We start from the raw sequence: 25,221 nt of genomic DNA on the forward strand, positions 1-25,221 counted from the left end.
AAATATATGTAAACCTACACTATCAATTAATTTTTTGTACATGTACAATGCTATCTTTTAAACAAATGTGTATGTGAATGAGGAAAATTAGTCTATATACCTAATTCAAAACATAATGAATTGGAGGGGTTAATAGATCTTGATATAAATGTTTAACTATAATGCTTTAAGAAGCTTTGCAGAGTAATTATATAACCCCTAAGTAGGTAAATATTTCTTAAGCAAGAAACAAAAATCATCAGAAATGAATGAAAAAATTGACAAATTATACTTTGTCAGAATTGTAAATTTCTCTTCAAAATATATTATTGATAAAATGAAAGAGAAAGTCAAAATTGACAGAAAACACTTAACATATATATGACTGTCAAAAGACTTCTATTGAGAATGTGTGTGTATCCTACAATTCAATAATAAAAATAACACAATTTATAAAATGTGCAAAAGACTTCTGAATCACAAGAAAGAATTCACAAAATCATTTCTCACCATGGAATGTTAATTGAAGCATCAAGAAAATTGTTTCCTACTGCCTTTTAAAAATGTTTAAAATTGGGGCCAGCGCTGTGGCGCAGCTGGTTAAAGCCCTGGCCTGAAGCACTGGCATCCCATATGGGCGCCTGTTCTAGTCTCGTCTGCTCCTCTTCTGATCCAGCTCTCTGCTATGGCCTGGAATAGCAGTAAAAGATGGCCCAAATCCTTGGGCCCCTACACCTACATGGGAGACCAGGAAGAAGCCCCTGGCTCCTGGCTTAGGATCTGAGCAGCTCAGGCCGTTATGGCCACCTGGGGAGTAAACCAGTGGATCGAAGACCTCTCTCCCTCTATCTCTACCTCTCTCTCTGTAACTCTTTCAAATAAATAAAACAAATCTTTAAAAAAGTGTTTAAAATTGATTTGATATTTATTTGTAAGCAAAGATTCAGAGAAAGCCCACAAATCCACTTACTGATTTACTTCCCAAATGCTCACAACAGATCAGGCTAGTCTGGGTAATTACAGATGCTGTGAATTCCATCTGTGTGTCCCACATGCGTGGCAGGCGCCCAAGTACTTGAACCATCACCTGCTGCCTTCCATGATGTAGGCTAGCAAGCACCCAGATGGGAAGTTGAGCTTGCTTTCAAACCCAGGCACTCCAGCACATTTGGGATGCGGGTGCACTCAGTGGAGTTTCAACCTGTGCACACTTCTACTGACTTTTATGACAGAAATAAAGTCTTACAGTACAAAAGATACCAAGCTTGTGAGCAATTAGATCTCATGTATGTCTCTGTTGGGGATGAAAAATATTGCAATCACAACAGAACACATTCCGGTAGTTTCTTATAATATTTAAACAAGACCTGTGCCATTACCCATCCATCCCAATCCTCAAATCATATGATGCAGCAATTACTCTCAAAAAACTATTCACTATAAAAGAAGCTTCATTAATCACAATCTAAGGTGGGAAAGGACACTGACATCCAGTAACAGGTAATGGATAAAGATTTTGTCATTCAAAAGTAATTCACATGTATAAATAAAAAATTACAAAAACTGGTATTTGCAATGACATGAATAAATTTCAAAACCTTTATGCTAAGTGAAAGAAACCAGTTATAAGACAGTTATACATGATGCAATTCTATTTATATCAGCTCTAGAAAGGCAAAACTAATTGATGGTTATGGAATCAGAAATGCGTTTTGCACTGGGGAGACCAGGGAGTGTGGATTTACTGAAATGAGACCAGAGGAACATATTGCAGTAATAGACGTGTTCTGTAAGTCAGCTGCAGGGGTGATTACACACTATACATACTTGTCAAAATCCAGCAGATTCTATACTTAAATTATAACTTATTAAAAAATAGTATACCCTAAAGAAAAATAATCTATTAAGTCTATGACTGTGTTGCTATAACAAAAAGCTGGTACAATGAAGTATTATGTGAAAAACTATGTATAAAATATTTATATAGTAGACAGGTATATATTAACATGCATCCATATAAAATTTTTATACATACATATGGTAGCATTGTAAGTATATATTGTGTTATACATATTTGGATTTGCATGTGTGTATATGTGTATTGTTGTGACATGTAAATATTTCTCTCTGGACACACTAATATCTTAAAATATCTTCAAGAACAAGGAAGAAAACAAAATACTTAAATGCATTCTTAAGTCTCATGTGTTTTGCTATTTAACTGCATGTTAAAAAGTTTGATTATTCACATATTCAAACATATGGAAAGGTTCATTAACATATTTAAATGTTATATCCATTATTCTCCCATACCTAAGTCAGTCCTGCCTAATATATATAATTTAAAGCATATTTTTAACATTATGGTGATTTTACTTGTAAAGGTAATTTTCAAAAAGATACATTTGCTTTATCACTCTCAAAATTACTATTTTAAGCATTGATTTTTATGTTCTTCATTATAATAACATAAGAAACCTGTTTTTCTTTCTTGTATGAGGACCCTAAAATAGTCAAAATAATTGTAATCTTAATCATAAAGATATTTAAGTGTATATAACTCTTTACTTATTGTTTTTTCTTCTATTGAAAAGTAAGAATTGACTAATTTTATCATTTATGTTTCTTTTCCTACAATAATCTCCTTTTCTGAGATAGTTGAGAGTTAAGAGCCAAGATATAACACAATGAACTTTAAAGTTAAGACTTGATCCAGCATCCAAGTTGTTGTTCAAATGGCCAGCATACTTCAGCTCCCAAGCTCCTCTCTGAACCTCTAAAACAAAGAGTGAGATTGAAGGAACAGGGCTTAGCAAGTACTACTGAATTCCTAAGACTGTGCAGGAATATACTCCCTGGAGAGCCCATGTGGGAGGAATAAAAGGAATGGAGCTCAACTTTGAACAATCACTTCCTTGGAGTGGGAAAAGACGAAAGGCCACACTAAGAGACAGAGCGTAGGCTAGGGAACTTATATTTTCTGTGCCTCTTTCCTTAGCAAATCGACCAAGAAAGAGATTTGCTTATTCACTGGCTCATTGAAGACAAGAAAACACACCAATGGGAATAACAAAATAAGTGTAGGAGAGCTCTGGAATTCATATGAATAGGAGGGAACCAGTAATGTGCGAAGCACCATACATCACTGTCTTCCCTCTCATTATTCCTGTTGCCTCTCCCAGCACCTTGTATGGGGGGAATGCCAATTGCAATGGAGGGTTATAGGCTAGGGATCAAAAAAGATGTTGAGAAATTATTTTAGGTCATAGAAAAGCAAGGAAAATAGATGTCAAGGCCTTCCTCCCTAACTAAAAAAGTGTTGGTTCAGACTTCAAAACAGCTTATTTGTTGGTTAGAAAACATGGGAGTGAGTTACAATGAGTTATGCCTAAATAAACTGTAAATGATTTGAAAACATCAACATGTGTCACATGAGTGATAATATTTTTTCATAAAATCTTTATAAGTTAAACTTTTCAAATATATACATAAGAATGTAGATTTAGTGTGAATGTTAGCTTTGTGGAAATACACATATCAGTGCTCTGCTTAGTTCTGAAAACCAGAGTCAGATTGCAGCTGGTATCTTACAGACTTTCGATAAGTGTTTTTAAAATTAATACATGGATGTTGAGAATTTTTTCATATATTTTCTGGCAATTATATTTCTTATTTTGAGAACTGTCAGTTGAGGATTTTTGCCTGTTTTTTAACTGGAATTTTTATTGTTGTTATTCTTGAGATTTCTGAGTTGCTGACATATTCTGGATACTTATGCTTTGCCAGATAAGTAGCTTGCAAATATTTTTTCTGTATTCCATTGGATGTCTCTTCAAATTATTGCTTGTTTACTTTGATGTGCAGAAGCTTCTGAGTTGTCTAGCTTTGCTTTTGTTGCCTGTGCTTAACCAAAAAGTCATCACCTACACCAATGCTTTAGATAAAAGCTTGTGTGTATCAGTTTTGCTGCAAATATAGTACTTTACTAAACTTTGCTTTAAATCTTTGTCAAGAAAATTTTTAGGAATGAAATACTATTATAATTTTAATGATCCATGACTATTTTAAAATGTATTGTAAATATGAGTGAGGTTGAACATCTTTTCATTGTCTTATTGTTTATAGTCTTTGCCTATATTCCTGCGGGACCATGGTCTTTTGCGTTTATTTGTTGACTTCTTCATTTAGTGGAGCATTAAATCTTTGACTATAAAGTAAATTAAAAAATAAGCTATCTCACTCTTGGAGGCAACAAATGTTGGTTCAAAAACTTGGGTTCCTGCCACTCATGTGAGAGACTAGGATTGAGTTCCTGACACCTAGCTCTGACCTGGTCCAACTGTAAGTCTTGAGTGCATTTGGGATATTAACCAACCTATCATATATATCTCTCCCATCTCTCTATCCTCTCTCTCCTTCTCACTCTGCCTTTAAAATAAATAATTTAAAAAATATTAATATAGTAAAAGTTTATTTGGGTCAATACTGTTTTATTAAACCACATTATGAAAAATATACTTGCCATTGTAGCTTTAAATAAAACCAGAACTATGGTACGATTTTGGCTACAAGGGATAAAACTGAGGCTTGCACTTTCACTCTTCTTCCAGCCTCAGTTAGATATCAAACGGAGCAAGTTAGGTATCAAATACATCAGACAGAGCAAATAAAACACACACAGACTATCTTTGCCTCTGTACCCATAGGTCTACAGCAGGAAGGGAGAAGTGTTATTTGCAAGTGGTAACATTTTTGTGGCATTCTCCATTTCTCAGTAATGATGATAGTATGGAAATTGTGTAAATGAGACAAAAGTAGACTTCAGAGGTTCCTTAACCCATAGCACCAGCTTCAGAAAGGTAGCTTTAAAGAGAGTAGGAACAGAAGTGAGAGAACTGGAGAAACATTTCCCTGGAGTAAAAGATAATAAATAAGCAAGGGAAAAAGAAATAGAATGGTGGAAGATTAAGTATCCTATAGAAATGAAGCCAAAACAAGACTCATTAACCTCTCATCTTTACCCACTGCAGCCAACATCAGCAAGACCATGATTACATACAATTCAGTGAAATGCTAGATATGCTCTTGAACTTGTAACCCTGTGCAGGCAGGAAAATAGCCCCAAAGACATAAACATTCCACTGTGTGAAGATTGTGCATGTTTCATTACATTACGAAAGAGTTAAAGATTAAGTGAAACTAAGGTTGCAAATCAGTTCAACTTAACTTAAGGAAATTAGTCCAGACTTTCTGTACAAGTTCAGTGTAACTAAAAAGTCCTCAGTAGTGAAAGAGGAAAGCAAAAGAGTAAAGGGAATGTGATGTGAGAGACCCAGTCTGGTCATGGGAGGTGTAAAAATTTGAAGGGGCCAACACTGAAGGAGTTAGGAGGCCTTTGCGGCCTTAAAAAAGCAAGGAACAGACTATCCGTTAGATATCAGAATGTCTGGAGGACTTGTGAACTTTCTCCCAGTGGGACTAGCATCAGATTTCTGAACTACTGCACTGTAAGATAATAAAACATTTCTGTTTCATGCCATTGAGCTTGTGGTAACTTCAAACTAACAGAAAATAATTATATGCAATGTGAATATGATAGATATGACCAACAAATGCTATACAGAGCTCTGATGAAAAAACAGAATGCAAATCAGTATCATTCAGCAATGATTTCTGTACATCCCAAACACACACATACATACATGTACACATCCTTGAACACACATACACACATGCACAAAGCATAAGTAAACTTTATTGCAGTCAATTAAATATGCAAAATAATGCCAGCACCGCTGCTCACTAGGCTAGGTACTCCGGGTTCTAGTCCCGGTTGGGGCGCCGGTTCTGTCCCGGTTGCTCCTTTTCCAGTCCACCTCTCTGCTGTGGCCCAGGAGTGCAGTGGAGGATGGCCCAAGTGCTTGGGCCCTGCACCTGCATGGGAAACCAGGTGGAAGCACCTGGCTCCTGGCTTCGGATCGGTGCAGCACGCTGGCCGTGGCGGCCATTTGGGAGGGTGAACCAGCAGAAGGAAGACCTTTCTCTCTGTCTCTCTCTCTCTCACTGTCTAACTCTGCCTGTCAAAAATAAATAAATAAATGAATATCCAAAATAAGATTTTAAAAGATAACAGAGTCCCTTAGAAACAATTCACAAAAAAATAGGACACATAGATCAAAATTGGAATACATGAACAGAGACTAGACTGGAACCAGGAAGGTAAATAACAAGAAAATAGAACATCAGAATCAATGAAACACAAAGTTTTCAAATGATCATAGAATAGAAATATAATAGATTAAATTTATAAGAAGATAAAACAGTAATGGGAAATCTAAATGAAATAAGGGAAGAAATAAAATGGTTCAAAAGTAAAAGCAGTTGAAATTAAATACAGCCTAAGAAGGTCGGATATTCATATAGGTGGGGACTTTGAAATCAATGAGAATTAGGGAAATGTTTAGCAAAAAATAATAGTAAGATGTAATACATTTAATGATATGACAGAATGAAACAAGATCACAGGCCTAATATATACATTATGCACATCAACTTCCTCCAGGGAAACAGAAATAATGGGTGATATAATATATGAAGACACTTCAAAATAGTTTGTGGAAAAATGGAAATAAAATATAAATTTATTGGGGCTGGTGCTATGGGGTAGTGGGTAAAGAGGCCGCCTGCAGCACAGGCATCCCATATGGGCACCGGTTTGAAACACAGCTACTCCACTTCCGATGCAGTTCCCTGCTAAATGTGCCTGGAAGGCAGCCTAAGATGGCCCGAGTGCTTGGACCACTGAAGCCATATGGGACACCCTGATGAAGCTCATGGCTTTGGCTTGGCCCAGCCAGCCTTGGCCTTTGTAGCCATTTGAGGAGTAAAACAGAGGATGGAAGATGGAAGATCTCTCTCTCTCTCTCTCTCTCTCTCTCTCTCTCCCTCTCCCTCTCCCTCTCCCTCTCTCTCTCTTTGCCTTTGCCTGTCCTTCTCTGTAACTCTGACCTTCAAATAAATAAATAAATCTTTAAAAATTTATTTTGGGATAAGATATTTTGAAAACCATGTATACTTTTATTCATAAAATATATTTTATGAGCTTTAAACTTGTATTTTTTAATTTTAATTTTATTTGAAATTCAGGGTTGGAGGAGAGACAGAGAGAAAGTGTATAGGGATTTGCTCACATGATAATGGAGGCAGAGAAATTTTTACAGTTGGCCATAAACAACGTGGGGAACCAGGAAAGCTGTTGATTTAACTTTAGTTTGAAGGCGTGAGACAGAGAAGGATCAGCGTCTGGGACCAAATAGAAGCGAACTCGTACTTTGTCTGCCTTCTTGTTCTGTTCAGGCCGGTTGTGGATTGAATTCTGCCTGCCCACATGGATGAGGGCAACCTGCTTTACTCAGTCTATCAATACAGATGCTAATCTCTTCCAGAATTCTTTCCCAGACACACTAAGAAATAGTGTTTCATAGCTATCTGTGCATCCAGTTAATTGACCATCAGTGTATTAGCATTATGTTCTGGCAAATATAAAAGATGCACCAAATACGTAGAAGAAATGGGAAAGAAAGATCAAAAGAAAGATCAAATAATTCTTGTATATAAAAATAGATAATGTCCCAAGGGTACTATTAATATTGTTATTTCAGAAAGAAAAACATTATCTAAGAAAAAAAAGTGCTGTATACAATATACAAATACAACAAGATCCATTATAATAAGCTAATAAATATTTCTGAACATTAAACATGATTTAAAATGCAATATAGACATATCAATAAAAGAAATATGGTAAATTAACAAATATATTTGCTATAATCTTAGCAACAATATACCCAATGTAATACTAAGATTATAGCAAATATATTTGCTAATATGTATAGATGTTTATATATCTTTATACATAGTAATTATGACATAAAACAGTACAAGAAGTTTAACTTACCTTCTCAATATTTTGAAAGTGGCACATAACAGATATTAAATACTGTCTTTGCATTAGTCAAAAGTTATATGATTTGGTCAAATGTTGAAAAGAATGACAAGACTCAAAGAGTTTATAGCCACAGAAGAACTTTGTAACAGGCAAAGTATACAATACAGACTTTTCCTCCCATCCTTGGGAGGCCCCTTTGTTGATATCTCAAACAATCACAAGCATGCATGCATGGTAGTTCAGCAACAGGAAATCCAATTTCTCACAATGCAAGTCCCTATGATAAGCTAGTCATACAGAGACTTGGATAGACTTGGATAGATTTGACCTTGAAATTCCCTTCCAGGCCGGCGCCACGGCTCAATAGGCTAATCCTCCGCCTTGCGGCACCGGCACACCGGGTTCTAGTCCCGGTCGGGGCACCAGTCCTGTCCCGGTTGCCCCTCTTCCAGGCCAGCTCTCTGCTGTAGCCAGGGAGTACAGTGGAGGATGGCCCAAGTGCTTGGGCCCTGCACCCCATGGGAGACCAGGAGAAGCACCTGGCCCCTGCCATCGGATCAGCGCAGTGCGCCGGCCGCAGCGTGCCAGCCGTGGTGGCCATTGGAGGGTGAACCAATGGCAAAAAGAAGACCTTTCTCTCTGTCTCTCTCTCACTATCCACTCTGTCTGTCAAAAATAAATAAATAAATTAAAAAAAAAAAGAAATTCCCTTCCAAGCACACATCCTCCCCAGAAACCAGGTGCAAAGCATGAATCCAATTGCTATTCTTTAACAATTCTGATAGACTGCTATACTGAAATAACTCCCCAGCAATGGTTACAAGAACATTTTTTATTTTTAGTTGTTGAATTCTAAGTATTGGTGACAACAGGTTAGTTCTAAGGATACACATAAGGTAAATCTAAAACAACAAATGCTAACCCCATGCATTCAAAAAAACCGCATAAAATGTTTAGTCATGTTCATAAAAGATTTGCTAAATAAATGTAATAAAAAGGCTAACAACAAAGGATGAAAAAAACATGCAAATCAAAATGTTAAGAAAGCAGAAGCCATCTTGATAACAGACAGGTAAATTTATTCATAAAAACATGAAACAAATAAGAAATGATAACAATTCTGAAATAGTTTGTAATAAAAAAGGAACCGTTATGAATGGCTAGGTATATATTATATATACCTATATATTATATATTATATAAACAGAATAATTGTTTATATAATACAGAAAGTGCAGAAGATGCAAACAGAAAGAATCATACTACTGATAGGGGATTTTAATATTCCATTCTAATTACAATACTGTTCAAGTATCACAATAGCAAATAAGAATATAGACAATAGGTGGATAAGGAGAATAAAATTTTTGGAAAATATTAAGTTAGTGTCTATTATAAAGAGCATACAGGAATATATTATTATTCTAATTATTGTAAATTTGACTTATTGCAAGGTAACAATTTACCAAATTTTTCTACCTGTCATCAAAAGGTAGTATTCACTACTCTTTGAACTTAAAAAAGCGTATCATCTTCCCCCACTTTCTGGCTTAAGTCAGATTTATTTAAAGAACTTTACTCTATAAATTAAGATTGAATGGTATCAAAATCAAATTTCATACTTTTTTTTTTTTTTAATTTTTTGACAGGCAGAGTGGACAGTGAGAGAGAGACAGAGAGAAAGGTCTTCCTTTTGCTGTTGATTCACCCTCCAATGGCCGCCGCGGTAGGCGCGGTGAGGCCGGCGCATCGCACTGATGCGATGGCAGGAGCCAGGTGCTTCTCCTGGTCTCCCATGGGGTGCAGGGCCCAAGGACTTGGGCCATCCTCCACTGCACTCCCTGGCCACAGCAGAGAGCTGGCCTGGAAGAGGGGCAACCGGGACAGGACTGGTGCCCCGACCGGGACTAGAACCCGGTGTGCCGGCGCCGCAAGGCGGAGGACTAGCCTGTTGAGCCACGGCGCCGGCCATTTAAAGAACAGATCACTTGGCCGGCCCTGTGGGCCTCTTAACTTACAAGGCCTAAAGCCCAACAGATTATTATCAAGCCCCTTCTATCAGGTTCTATTTGCCTCTCAATCAGAAAAATTACTTGTAGCTTAGACAGCACCTTTCTTAGCTCCTCTAATAATGACTCTGTCCTTTGTTCTAGGCCCTGTCTAGTGCACTTGGGCCTCATTCCTTTGTAATCATAACCTCTACTCTACCACCAATGGCTCTACTCCCAACCTGTGTGTACTGATGGTCCTCTTCCCCACTTCATGCTGTATAATTGTTCAAACCTGGTAAATGCCACTCTTAGGATCATTGGTTACTATCCTCACTCTGTCTTTTATGACCTTATCTAAATATGATCAGAGTCGGCAAACTTGGAAGGCTTCCATAGCCTTGGCAACTCATGACGACAGCCTAGGATGGTTACTAGCGCCATAAACTAGAGTGTCAATTTGTTGGGTCAACAACAGGAGCCACTGTGCACTTGCTCCTCATGTGGGATCTCTGTCCTTAATGTGCTGTACATTTTGATTTAATGCTATAACTAGTACCCGAACAGTATGTTTCACTTTGTGTTTCTATGTGGGTGCAAACTGTTGAAATCTTTATACTAAATTGATCTTCTGTATATAAAGAGAATTGAAAATGAATCTTGATGCAAATGGAAGGGGAGAGGGAGCGGGAGAGGGGAGGGTTGCGGGTGGGAGGGAAGTTATGGGAGGGGGAAGCCATTGTAATCCATAAGGTGTACACTGGAAATTTATATTCATTAAATAAAAGTTAAAAAAAATTTCATACTAAAAATAAATAACTTAAAATCCATAAAGCTGCAGTGTTTGAGTTATAGTATATGTGAGGATAAGAATAAATTATATGCAATCTTCTTTCAGATATTTTATACTGCTTCCTCAAATCTATTCATGTCTGCTGAAGAAGTGCTTCTGTTTTTTTTTTTTCTTTCTTTCTCCTATCTAGTATTTTGTTTAATTTCTCCAAGTTTGTAGCGCCACCAAGCAATATCTTTCCGTCATAAAATATAATCTTTCTGGCTCCTTTTCCCTCATCTCTAATACTTTCATTACATATAACCCAGAGTAGTGGTAGGGAAAATTGTATCATCAGCATTCTTGAACAAAATTATTTTGTTCTGTCAGTTGGAAAAGGAATTCTAACTTTGAAAAGTAGGAAATATGTTAAATTTCTTCCAACTCATTTATAAATATTATAATTTTTTAAAAAAATCCTAGCATGCAAAAGAAAATAAAACAAGGCTATATATTGGTCTTATAAACACAAAGTATCTTTTAAAAATGTCAACAAGTAACCATCCTCCTTGATCTGATTTCAAGTTGGGCTACTCCCACATCCCCTTGTTTTTCTTTTGCATTGATATGGTTGTAGCTATCCATTAAAAAAAAAAAAGTAATCTTAATACCATTAGATTAATTTGTAAAGTTCTTGATTTGAGATGGAATAAAGCTGAGAGCTCCATACTCATAGTTTCAACCTGCCCAAGAAATTCTATCTCCAAATATGTTTTTTGGTGATTTCTTTATCATCATTGCATCATCCTCTACCATTGTAACAAGGTCTGCCCATTAGTCACCATCTTCCCCAAGGTTCTTCTGTCACATAATGGGTTAATTTCCTCGAATGATACAGGGCTGATTAAGACCCTCATTTCTGGGGACAGGTGAACTGTGTTTAACTCAAGCTCTGATTATTATAATAATTGTAATTTCAGAAAAGTAATTTAAATCCATTATATTGTTTCTCCACATGCCAATTTAAAAAATAATAGTATTGATTTATTTTCTCTGGTAGTGGTAGTAGGTATTATCTGCGGAAAAGCTTGTTGTTATTTTTCGTAAATAAAATGAAAATCTCACCAGACAACAGTATTACTCTAGACCTCTTACTGGTTTTGTTCAAGGGCATCTGCAAATCTAATGAAAGTAAACTGTTATTTGCATGGACTTAGCTGGCAGTAGGAACGGAATGAGATTCAAGAGTTACCTTATATTGCAGACAAAATTGGGAACTCAAAGGACTATACAGTGTTTCAGTGTAAACGTGAAATTAAAGCAAGTCTGCTCCTATTTTTCTCCATACCTATGAAAAGATTGCAGGAACGATTCCCTTGATCCTGACAAGGACAGACAATAGGGAAGCAAACAGTCACATTTGAGAAGCGATGGTGTGAGGCTGTTCACATGGATTTACGCCTGAGTTACATCACCTTGATAGTTAATTAAAAAAAAAAAAAAAAAAGTCTTGAGTCCCGAACTAAGCTAAAAGTTTTTTTCTTTTTCTTTTTTTTTTTTTTGACGAATGCAAATTCATGGAAGAAATAAATGGAGAAATGCCTCTTCATTTTAACCCTTAGCCATTCCTATAAATACTCTTTCAAAGGCAATACTTACCCTCATAATCTTAGATAAATCTTAAGAAAACAGAGTTTTGAACAGGAATCAGCAGAAACTACAAAAACAGATTCTAAGAGGCTCTATCTATTGATGTCATGCAAATCCCCCTGTCATGAGAAGTACATAGGTTAGCTGCTGAGTAGTTGTTGATGTCAAAATGAGGAACAGTAAACACAAACTACAATTAAAACAGATGCATGTGTTCTTAAGAGAGTAGTTACTGTATCTCTTATAGATTACTGGGATTTGGAAGTGTTTTATATTATTACAGGCAAAATATAACTCATACTTGTACACTCTCAAACACCTTGACACACTATAAGAGGTGACAAGAAACACTAATAAACATAGGCAGGGAAATCATCACAATCTTTTTTTTAAATGCTTTGAAATTAATTTATATCTACTTATAAGGCAGAGCAAGATACATATACATATATATATATATATATATATATATATATATATATAGAGAGAGAGAGAGAGAGAGAGAGAGAGTTAGAGATAGATTTCCCACTGATTCTTTATTCTCCAAACACCCAAGACAGATGACAGCCAGGGCTGCCCCAGTTCAAAGCAAGCCAGGGCGGGCAGTGCTGTGGTGCAATGGGTTAAATCCCTGGCCTGCAGTTCCAGCATCCCAAATGGGCACCAGTTCAAATTTTGGCTTCTGCACTTCCAATCCAGCTCTCTCTGATATGGCAAGCAGTAGAAGATGGCCCAAGTCCTTGGGGCCCTGCACCTGTGTGAGAGACGCAAAAGAAGCTCCTGACTCCTGGCTTCGGATCAGCTCAGCTCTGGCTTTGGGGCCATTTGGGGAGTGAATCATCAGACGGAAGACCTCTCTGGCTCTACCTTGTTCTGTAACTCTGTCTTTCACATAAATAAAATAAATCTAAATAAATAAATAAATAAATAAAAGCAAGCCAGGAACCAGGAATTCCATGTGGGTCATTCACATGGGTGGCAAGGGCCCAAGCACTTGAGCTATTATATCTTTCCTCCCAGGATGCATTGGCAGGAATCTACATCAGAAGCAGAGCATCAGGATTTGAACCAACACTCCAATATATGATGTTGGGGTCCAGACGACAGCTTAAATCCACAGCACCACAGACCCACCGCATCATAATCCTCAGAAAAATTTGAAGAGGAGTTCAAATAGTTTAAAAGTTAAACAAGCTAAAGGGCCTGCATTGTGGCATAGTGGGTTAAGTCTTGGCTTCAAGCACCACCATTTCATAAGGGCACTAATTTGAGCCCCGGATGATGTTCCACTTCCTATCCAACTCCCTGCTAAGACACCTAGGAAAGCAGCAGAGAATGGTCTAAGTCTTTGGGCCTTTGCGACTAAATGGAGTTCCAGACCCCTGGATTTGGCATGGACCAGCCCCCACCTTTGCAGCCATTTTGGGGGTAAACTAGTAGGTGGGAGATTCTCTCTCTTTTTCTCTCTCTGTCTCCATGGTGTGCATGTGTATGTGTCTGTGTGTATGTGTCTGTGTGCATATGTCTATGCCTCTCTCTAATTCTATCTTTGGAAGAAATAAATAAATAAAGTTTCAAAACAATGGAAAATTCCCTCAAAATATTTTTGACCTAAGAATCAAGTTCACTGCATAGCACTACTATTTTGTTATGATGATGATTAAAATTAAAAAAAAAAAGAAACCTACTTAGTGGACACTCAATTTGGGCAGGGGAATTAAGTTTTCTTTTCTTTTTCTTTTAAAAAATGTATTTATTTGATTGGCAGAGAGAGAGATCCATACACCAAATGGCCAGGACCAAGGCAGTAGCTGGAAGCCAGGAACTGAATCAGGTTTCCCACATGGGTAGTAGGATCTCAGTTACCTTGGCCAACACTAGTGCTTCCCAGGGTCTGTATTAGCAGGAAGCTGGACTCATGTGCCAGAGCTGGATATCAAACCTAGGTGTTCTGATAAAGGATTTGGGCATCTTAACTGCTACCTGCAATGCTAGGCCAAATACCTGTCCAAGGTACCTTCTTAAACACTTTTGTGGCCGGCGCTGTGGCGTAGCAGGTAGAGCAACTGCTTGCAGTGCCAGCATCCCATATGGGCAACAGAAAAAATCTGGCTGCTCCACTTCTGATCCAGCTCCCTGCTATGGCTTGGGAAAGCAGTAGAGGATGGCCCAAGTCCTTGGACCCCTGTACCTGTATGGGAGACCCAGAAGCAACTTCTGGCTCCTGGCTTCAGATCGGTCCAGCTCTGGCTAATGCAGCCATCTGGGGAGTGAACCAGAGGATAGAAGACCTCTCTCTCTGTTTTCTGGCTTTCTATAACACTGCCTTTCAAATAAACAAATACATCTTTTAAAAATAATAAAAAATAAGCATTTTATTTGTACTCATCAGTATATAATTCTAATTCATCAACCAACATAAAGTTCTAAATATGTCCATATGCATTATAATTTTAGCTTTCCCAATTAAAGTAATCTCAAGCTATACTAGAAAAAATTTCCTTGTATGCTAATTATATTTGTCAATCTGTGTTTATCCATAGTCATTGTGAGTGGACATATAATCCTCATCATTAGAAGATATGTAAGTCATTTTTTCCTGTTCTTATTTCTTATTCAGTTAATTTTAATTAGCTGTGACAGCTATATTATTTGCGTGGTACAAATACTATCTTTTTAAAATGAAAAATTTCATTATCCATAACAATACTGCTGATAGATATCTTATTGTTATTATTCTAGGATGTCAAGATTGATTATTTTATTCTTCTCAATATTAGGGTCGCGTCTAAAAATACTGGACTATAACTGAGTCATTTTTCCTTTTTAGCTCCACTGAGTACTCCCAGAAGCACTTGGACGATTTTATTTAAGCTCACTCTTCCTGAAGTCGCTTCATATGTACATTGGAGATAATAATAATACTTACCTCGTAGGGTCATTGTGTCGATAAATGTGTGCCCTCCAAATAATCCAAACATATGTCATACAAATAAATATGTTCCATCACCACCAGCATCATCATCACCACCATCATCTAATTTCTTAATCTTTATTGCTATCATAAATCAGATACTCTTAAGAATCTCTGTATAACTTTTCCAAGCATATATATTAAATGTATGATTCATCATTGACATTGTATATAACTGCCTATCATTAAAATGGTGCATCGTTACATTTTAAGTGATTTGAAGAATAATAACCTTTGTGTTTGTCTTTATTTTTCTTACTATTTCATCAACATTGAAGAATGTATGATAATGAATTTGTCAAGGCACAAAGCAGATTATGTTCAGTATTCCATATTATAAGCAATGCATGGGTATTTTATTATCTTATGCAGCAAAGTTAAAGACATAATAAGTTTTTTCTTTAAATAACTTAAATCATTCACTTGCCAATATAAAAAAACCTGAAATTAAATTTCACTTTTCCTATTCCTGTCTCAAAAACAAAGTTTATAAAAGTACATCAAGATTGTGTTTCCTTCCATCCAGTCATCCCATGCTGTCTGCCCAGGCTATCACTTGTGGGAAGATGATGTAAGAAAATTTCAGTATATAGCTGGCATAATTGTGCATAGCTGCTGTCAAAAATTCCTAGGCAGAGACTGTCATCTTAAAAGGTTACTGTGACATTTCTAGAATATGCTTTTTCAAATATGAATGAAACATGCTGCCTTTTTTGTTGAGGGTGGGGAAGGCATGGAACCTGACATTTTCTGCACTGCCAAAATTAGAAAACAAAGTATTGGAATGCCAAGATTAATCAATCACCCAACGAGTATTTATGTAATACCTACTTAGGTGTCCAGTGCACTGTGGGAACTTGCGCTTTATCAGGTCTTCGTATTTCACCCAGTATAAGCTAAACTCAAGGAGTTACTTTTCATCTAAATTACGTGAACCCTGGAAGAAGGTGTAAATTGTACTTACACTCTGGATGAGTATTTTTTTTTGCTCCATGTTATTACACATGGTATAAAATTCTGACTACATTAAGTTTAACTCTTCATAGATATGGAAGTAAGAAACTTTAATGATGTAGTTAAGTTGTTAAATAATGTCAAACAGATGACTTTGTAATGCCAAAGTCCTATTCTTATACAAGTACATGAAATGTCAGCAGATTTAACTTTTTTTTTAACAAAGGTGCATTGATATTAATATCACTTAGGAAATTAAAATTATTTAGGAAATATTTCTTTAAGCTGTATGAAGAGTGGAAATAAAGACAAAAATGGGATAAAGGCAAATTATAAAGCAATGATAGATTTTAAACATTGTGAAAGAATTTTTTGAAAATCCTTTTGATTACGAGAGGAGAAAGGCCAAGATCATGGCCAGAGTCTTGGGCTGCCTTCTAAATATTTCACATTATGTAGGAGGTTTTCTCAGATAGATTTGGGAGCGAAATTGCTGTACTATCCTTCCTGTGGAGTTGAAAATGTCATGCTCCACATTCAAGATAATTCCACAGCTGGAAAAATTCCACAGTCTGCTTTCCATTTTTCTGTTATGCTCTTGTCCATCTTTAATCCTTTCCTATTTTTGTCATATAACAAGGAATATCTATAGTGATACTTTATGCATACTTTAACATAGTCAATTTTATAATTAAAATAGAAAATAAAATTTAAAACCATCTTTGTCTTTACTTTTTTTTTTTTTTACTTTTGTTAAGAATATCTAAGCAATTTAGATATGTGTTTGGTTGGGGAATCTGTACCAAATCCTCTAGATTTGATAAGTATAAAATGTTATTGTTAAGTATTAGTTATCTTTGGAATTTTTGGAGAAATCCAGAGTTATGTTAGGTGGTCACAAGAATTAAAATGGTAACTAAAATCCTCCTATCAACAAACTAATACTGAGCTGAAGTTCAAGGTGCTGAAGTTGGATGGAGATGCTAACCCTGAAGAGAAATTTGGAAATAACCCTGCAGCCAAGGGGGATTCAAGGATATTACTGACAAATAGAAAACATGATGCTTTTTTTTTTCTGTACAAAGATCATAATCTGGTTTATTGGGAGGTAGGAGGATCAATGGAATTGTAGGTATTTAGTGAGGAAAGAGAAGCTTGGAGATGGTTAACATTGGCAATTGCCCAAGTGAAATATGTAAGATGTTTAATCACAAAAAGAGCACTCCCACACACTGTAGTACTTTGCGCTCTATTGCTTATTAATCCTGGTACTACTGAGATATTAGCACACTGGAAAATCTAGCATTACGACTAAAGAGAATGTCTTTGAAGTTCATGGCAAAAAAACTGACATAGTATGACTCAATGATGGCAACGGAAATTGCAAATCAACAATAGGCAGACTAAAGCATTTACCTTGGAAGATTCTAGAGAAAAAGAAAATTTAACAATAATATGAGCCTATATGTATATTAGTAAACAAGAAAACTAGGACCCCTACTAATTAGTTTTCTTAAAGAGAATTTTAGGGAACCTAATTTGGATGACATTAGTGATTAATGTTATGATCTTTTAATAAAAAAGATAAAACATAAATGATAGAGCACATTAATGTCACTTTAAAATATCTAAATGAATATAATCAAAAACTTTAAGAATTTTAATTTCTAATTTAATATTAATAAAACTTCTTGAAAATTTTAAAACTAACTTGTCACCAAAAGTATATTATATTTTGAATCACAGTATAATATGCATAAGACATACCTTTTCTCTTTTCTGTTGTTCATTGATTTTACTTTTAATAAATAACCTCTAAGATATTGAGAATTGTTCCCTTCTTTGCTTCAACATAGATAATCAAACTCTTCTGATTTCTTACACTTTGTTCTTTTATTAGCCTGTCTTCGGTATACATTAATGGATTCTTAGAAAAAGAGAAGTTAGTAAAACTACAAGTTAATGTACTCAGATGCATCACTTGGCCTTGTAATGTGATTGTACTTTCAACCAGACCACATGGGTCATTTTTCTTTTGTAATTAGGTGAGCCAAAGCATCTGTCCTCAGAATGATGTGGACCGTCAGCCTGGATGTTGGAAAATATTATCATTCAAAAAGAATGAAATATTTAATCTTTCATTAAGAATACATCAATATTGCACCCTGACTTGTTCTGAAGTATGTTTTTTATTTATTTATTTTTGCTAATAAGAGACCACATAAATCTATGGTATTATTTAATACGTATGCAGCAGGGAATGTGACTTCTAGCCCATGCCCAAGGAAGTGCTCCCTTTATAAATAAATCATGCTGTGGAGAAACAAGGAATTAGTGGCAGCTGGCTTTCTTGATTCTCAGGAATTTTTGATAATTAACAGCCAGTAATTTTATTTTTTAACTTTTTTTGCTATCCTTTGAATCATTCATTGACAGAAAAACAGACTTTGTTACAAATAAATAGGTAACGCATTTTCTAAAACTTGACATAATTGCAATGCTGTATCTTAATGGAATATTCAGCATCATTACTGTCATCACTAGGCATTTTCAGAGTCACCACAGGAGGTAAGTGTATTTTCCATTAAAGGATTATTTCTGTCTGAAATCTGTCTGAACTATTATTGCCTATAAGCCTCAATAGCACAAATATCATACAAAAATGAGAAAATGCTTTTTTCTTTCAGATATTATTTTAGTGAACATGAACAAAATGGAATAACAGAATTGCTGGCGTCTTTAGCATAAGAATGTAATGTTTTAAATTTCTTTGAATGATACATTTTTAAAATGTTTGTTTAATTTTATTTGAAAGGCAAAGTGGTAGAGAGCAAGAATAACAAAAGCAGAGAGAAAAGGAAATATTGTCCTCCCCTTGTTCACTCTTCAAAGGCCTGCAATACTGTGGGATGAGTCAGGCTGAAGTTAGGAGCCAGGAACACCTTCTAGGTCTCCCACAAGGATGACAGAGACTTGTGTACCTGATCCTTCATCTGCTGACTCCCAGGGCGCACATCAACAGGAAGTTGGACTAGAAGTAGGGGTACATCTCAAGCATTCTGATAGGGAGGCAGGTGGCCCAAGTGGAGGTCTAACCTGGGGTTCCACAATACCCCCCAAAATAACGTTGAGTGGTGTGGAAATAACTATTTCTTTTAAAATGAATATTTTATGTCACAATCACAGCCTAAGAAGGCTCACAGGAGAAATGATTCTTACATAAATCATACAGACGTGGTTAGAAGTTTCCATATTAATTCTAGTGATTTCAGGTTCTTACTGTATTTAATGTAATTTAATATGAAGATATTTAGGTCATGAAGGGCATTTTTCTTCCTAGAGGGGAATAAAAGAGAAGCTGGAGATAAAGTAGTTGTAAAAACTGGTTTATTTTTAAAAATAAATACAAAAATATAAATATAAAACATTAGCAGATAGAATTTGCTGAAATGAAATTGCACAAACGTTTTTGTATACCAGGTTGCATATCACACCTACTAACACCACATGTACTTTTTTGTTTAATTTAATGTACAGAACAGGATATACCTTAAAATTTGTCTTCACCTTTGTAAAAGCTTTATTCGCAAGGGCAGGGTGTGTATCTAACAGAAGCGGCTTGTTTGTGAGGTTGCTTAAGGGAAAACTATCCTGTTCATGTTTCTGAAATCATCCTTTATTTACTAAGATGGACAACACTGAAATTTCCATAGCTTTGGCTCTTGGAAGTGATTAAATAAAATGTCGTATATATCCCATGAGACATCCTACAGGAAAGAATTAATGGAATTAATGAGCAAATTAAGAAGTCGATGGGAAAAAAAAAATTGTGCTGAGTGGCAGGAAAATTCTCCCGGATATCAAACGCTGTGAAGTGGAGACGGTGTCCTAAGGTTCCTAGCTCGCCTGGGCGGGGACCGGCTCGCGGGGTTAGGAGTCTTTGTCGCTCTCCCCGCCACCGTACATCTCCGCCAGCTTGTTGAACCGGGGGCCCCATTCCCGGAGGTAATCATAGTTCTGGTCTCCTTCGGTGGTCCCTGACTCCAAGGAGCTCAGGGAGTCGGCGATGGAGTCGTTGCCCTCGTAGGCGTAGGTGGCCAGCGAGTCGTAGGGCGGCGCGCTGGGGTCCAGGTCGTGCTCCTTGAGCCGCTCGGTGATGAAATCCCGCACGTCCGTGTTCTCGGGGGCCGTGGGCGTCCTGCGGGGCAGGAAGAGCGACTCCGGGACGATATCCCGCCGCAGCTTCTTGTCCTCGACGGCCGCGGGGTTCCGCAGGGTGCCGATGTCGAAGGCCTGCGTGTCCTCCTCGCCGCCGCCCTCGTCGTTGTAGCTCACGATGTTGTCTCGGATGTCCTCCTTGGACAGGATCAGCGGCTCCTTCTTCCGCTGCCGCTTCAGAGCTGCGAACAGCACGACGATCACTGGGGAAGGAAGACAGGAAGGCGCGTTACCGGGCCGAAGGCTCTGCCCGGCAGGGTCTCGGCAGGGTCTGGCCGGGGTCGGGGAGGGGGATGTGCCGGGTAAGGCGCGCACGCCTGGTGCTCAGGAGCCCCGCTTACAGGATTTTCAAGCAGCGTGGATTCCTTCTCAAACACAAGAACATGTTTTGCCTGTTTTTAAACTGTCTTCAAAGATAGTTACCGGTGATACAGAGGTTAGCTGTCGCGTGCATGACATAATGACATATTATTTAAAAAAATAATAAGAGAGGTTAGGTTCGTCTTCAAGGAAGACCTTAGGAAAGACAAGACTGGGACCAGCATTGTGGTGCAGCGGGTAGAGCCACTGCTGCCCATGCCTGCACCCCACGTGAGCACCAGTTTCGGTCCAAGCTGCTGTACTCCCGTGCAGCTTCCTGCGCCTGTGTCTGGGAAGGCACTGACCATGACCGAGAGCCTGCGACTGTGCCGCCCCCCGGGTGGGAGGCCTGCACGAAGTTCCAGGCTCCTGGTGTTGGCCTGGACCAAGCTTGGCTATTGTGGCCTTTTGGGTGTGAACCAACAGATGGAAAATCCCTCTCTTCCCCCCCCCCCCCCCCCCCGTCTCTCCCTGTTTCTCTCCTTACAAATAAATAAATAAACCTTTTTTTTTTTTTTAAAAGGACAACTATTCCTCATTTTTCACAGATTTATACAATATTAAAAGGCAACATTGTTCACAAGATGTGGAAGGTCAGTTTCCCTTAAATAGCTTTGCTGATGGACTTATATTTTTTTTCTTTTTAAAAATGAGGCCCTAATTACTCAAAAAATACTTGATTATTTAAACATGACATAGGTTTAGAAATTTCTGAGGTTTCCATGGAAATATATACCTTTCATAGACCCTCTAAATTGTTAGATCAGCTGCCAACAGAAATATATTCAAGTTACTCCATTGAATTTATTCCCAAAAGCATTTATTGGCTGAATGCAACTTAATCAAATATGACTATAAGCATAAATGTATATTGTTCAGAAAATTACCAATAAAATTAACAATAATCATAATAAGTGTAATAACTCAAATGATGGGAGTAAGTATAAAATTTATCTCATTGCATTAGGGTTTACCTCCTCTATTCACTATCACCAAAATTTTCATCCTGATCCTTTAAATTGATTTGGAGAAGCAGATGTGAATTCATTTTGATTTAAAAGGCCAGAGGAAAATATTTCTGAGTAGTTCTAGGAAGAAATACCTACATTTAGTTACTTTAGAACAACCCTTTAAAATACAAGAGAATTATCATACTATTATATCATGGGATTTAAGTTATGTTTTCTCTTTTTATTGACTTCCAATGCTCAACCGATTTATATTTAAGCTTATGTGAGATGGCAAATAAGGGACTTTTTTAATTCTTAAAAAAAAAAAAACATAAAGCTTCAGCCCACTAATAAATGTTCTTGATTTTTAAAAAAATAGACTATGACAGAGATAGGAACTCATTTATTCTTGAGGCATTTGGGAAAATATGTCATTTTATCTTGTATAATTTCATATATTCACACATCCGCAAAAATGTGTACCGAAAAGAGTTTAAAACTCAGATTGCTTATTACCTGCCAACCTGCCAAATGATTTTTACCCTGTTTTCAAAAAGCTTCTTGTTAAAACGAAAAATGAAACTTAATGAAGAATGGGATAGGAGAGGGAATAGAAGGTGGGACAGGAGTGGGGGTGGGAAGGCGGGTATGGGGGAAAGAACCACCATATTCCTAAAGTTGTACCTATGAAATTTGCATTCATTAAATAAAATCTTTTAAAAAATAAAAAAAAAGCTTCTTATAATGAGAATAATGAAAATTTACTAAGATTGGCTCCAAATCCGAGTGCATTTCTCTACTTCTTGAAATGTCACATATAGTATTTTTTTTTTTTTATTAAGATCAGAGGGTTACTCACAAAAATAGTTTTAGGTTAATGTAATCATAAGGTTTAGTTAATTTTATTTTTAATTCAAAAGCAGTTAAAAAGCAATTTCATCTAGGTTATTAAATCAACTATCAGTGTTTTGGGACAAGCAAATCAAATAAAAGGCTATTTCAGCATGGTTTCAATGAAGATATAAGATTGTGAGGCCTCCATTGATTCAAAGGGAGAAAAAAGATGGAAAACTTTAGATTGCTCTGGAAAACTGTATACACAGTGACTAGGAAGGAACCTTACTGTAAACAGTTGGAAATAATGTGTCTTGGAATATTTTGAATATTTGGAACTTTCAGCTTCATTATGTAAAAAGTGAAGATAATAATCCTACATACTACATACATTTTTTAAAATGAATGAAAGGGTTTGACAGTAATATGCTAATTAGTTTGACCAATAGTAAGATTTAATAAAAACTTGCTATCATTAATATTATTGATCTTGTTCTTACTGGAGACTTTTATTTTAAATATATACTTTAATGAATATTTTTTTCTGTATAAATATAGGTCCACAAAATAAATTTCTCTTATTTGCATTAGGTTCTATTATTAGCATATTTATTAGCTTTCCTCAAAATATTTTTTTTTGTATTTAAGGCAAATTGAATTATAAAAGTGAACTTTGTCAATTCTCATATATTCTGTTAAATGAGATCAAGTTTATTATTCTTTTGATCTCTGGAAAATTTTTGTCAGGCTTCACATTCCAGAAAAAGAGGATTTGTAATGTGTGCTTTTAAGTTTGCACATTCTCATTGTGTGAACTACATAAAACTCTTATCTACATCTCACCATTTCATTAATTTAATGGCTTATCTTATATGGGTATTTTACCTGTCAGTTATTAAAATAAAGAACTATATATAGGCCGGCGCCTCGGCTCACTAGGCTAATCCTCTGCTTGCGGCGCCAGCACACCGGGTTCTAGTCCTGGTCGGGGCGCCGGATTCTGTCCCGGTTGCTCCTCTTCCAGTCCAGCTCTCTGCTGTGGCCCAGGAAGGCAGTGGAGGATGGCCCAGGTCCTTGGGCCCTGCACCTGCATGGGAGACCAGGAGGAAGCACCTGGCTCCTGGCTTCGGATCGGCGCAGCACGCTGGCCATAGCGGCCATTTGGGGGGCAAACCAACAGAAGGAAGACCTTTCTCTCTCTCTCTCTCTCTTTCTCTCTCACTAACTCTGCCTGTCAAAAAATAAATTAAAAAATTATAAAAAGAACTATATATATATATATTCTATGATACACATAGAAAAATTTGTATAGATGAATTAGGTATAACAAATTATATAAACAGTGATGGAACATTTTAACCGATTTTTTATTATTATTGTAGATCCTAACGTCATATAAAAACTGGTCATTTTTTCAATCATGAAAAACGTTGCTATTATCTATTCTTGTCAGGGTTATTTTAAAATTTGTGATGAGCACTAAGTCATTTTATTTAACTTTATTTTATAAATATGAAAAACTGGCAGTTTTGAGATATGTTGGCTTGAAGTCTCTCTATACTCAGTCAAGTTTTTGAATTGCATTCTAACAAAAGTGACAAATTTAACACCAGGCTCATTGAGATCTGCTAATGTCCAATTTTCAGAGATGGGGCTTGAGATTTATTATGCTCCTCCAATTCTTTTAGCTCCTAGCATTCTGAATAGGCATTTGGCAAATGACCCAGAAAGAAACTGCCACAGTCTATTACCATGCCACTCAGGAAAACATAACAGACCAGCAATAATGTAAATTTGGTCCTACCACTGCTGCTTCTTCCTTCATTTGTTCATGGGGCCTAGGCTTCAAAGAAGGTTGAATCCCATCAGAACATTCATCATTATCAGAAAAAATTCCAACTATCTGTCTCAATATTGCCTGCCCCTACAGAAGTCATTCTGCATTTATTTCTTTATTTTTAAATCTTTATTTACTTATTTGAATGAGTTACTGAGAGAGAGAGGGAGAGGGAGAGGGAGAGGAAGAGGGAGAGAGGGAGAGAGAGAGAGAGAGAGAGAGTTTTCCATCGGATGGTTCACTCCCAAAATGGCCAAAATGGCCAGGGATGGGCCAGGCCGAATCAAGAGACAGAAGCTACATCTGGGTCTCCCATGTGGGTGCAGGGGCCCAAGGACTTGGGTCATATTCTGCTGATTCCCCAGTCACATCAGCAGGGAGCACTGGATCAGAAGTGGAGCAGCTGAAACTTGAACGGGCCCCATAGGGATGCTGGCCCTGCAGGAGGAGGTTTGACCTGCTATGCCACAGCTCCGGCCCAGCATTCATTTCTTACCTGTTCCATTGTTCATTTAAAATTTTGTAGTAACAGATAATTGTGTGTTTTTAATTCAGTTTATTTCTGAATGAATTCTAGGCTGCACTAAGGAAGATCGCGCTACTACTATTATTACTACTGCTGCTGCTGCTAGAAATTTTTTATATATCCTTATGCATTCTGATCAGGTAAATAATTTATTTTTTAAAGATTTATTTTATTTATTTGAAAGACAGAATTCCAGAGAGAGAGAGAGAGAGAGAGAGAGAGAGAGAGGTC

The 25,221-nt window shown here is 36.9% G+C and overlaps 1 protein-coding gene across 2 annotated transcripts in view; it reads right to left on the reverse strand.

Annotated features, from left to right (window-relative positions):
• Window positions 1-20,195: 20,195 nt before the first annotated feature.
• Window positions 20,196-25,221, reverse strand: part of LOC133774145 (cadherin-10) — a 99,437-nt gene continuing 94,411 nt past the window's right edge. For both annotated transcript variants that reach the window (XM_062211766.1, XM_062211765.1), the window contains one exon: window positions 20,196-20,686. In XM_062211766.1, coding sequence (XP_062067750.1) covers window positions 20,196-20,686 — 491 coding nt within the window. The remainder of the gene's footprint in view (window positions 20,687-25,221) is intronic.

The sequence above is a fragment of the Lepus europaeus genome, chromosome 15 (genome assembly GCF_033115175.1).
Source record: "Lepus europaeus isolate LE1 chromosome 15, mLepTim1.pri, whole genome shotgun sequence".
In the NCBI taxonomy this organism is placed as follows: Eukaryota; Metazoa; Chordata; class Mammalia; order Lagomorpha; family Leporidae; genus Lepus; species Lepus europaeus.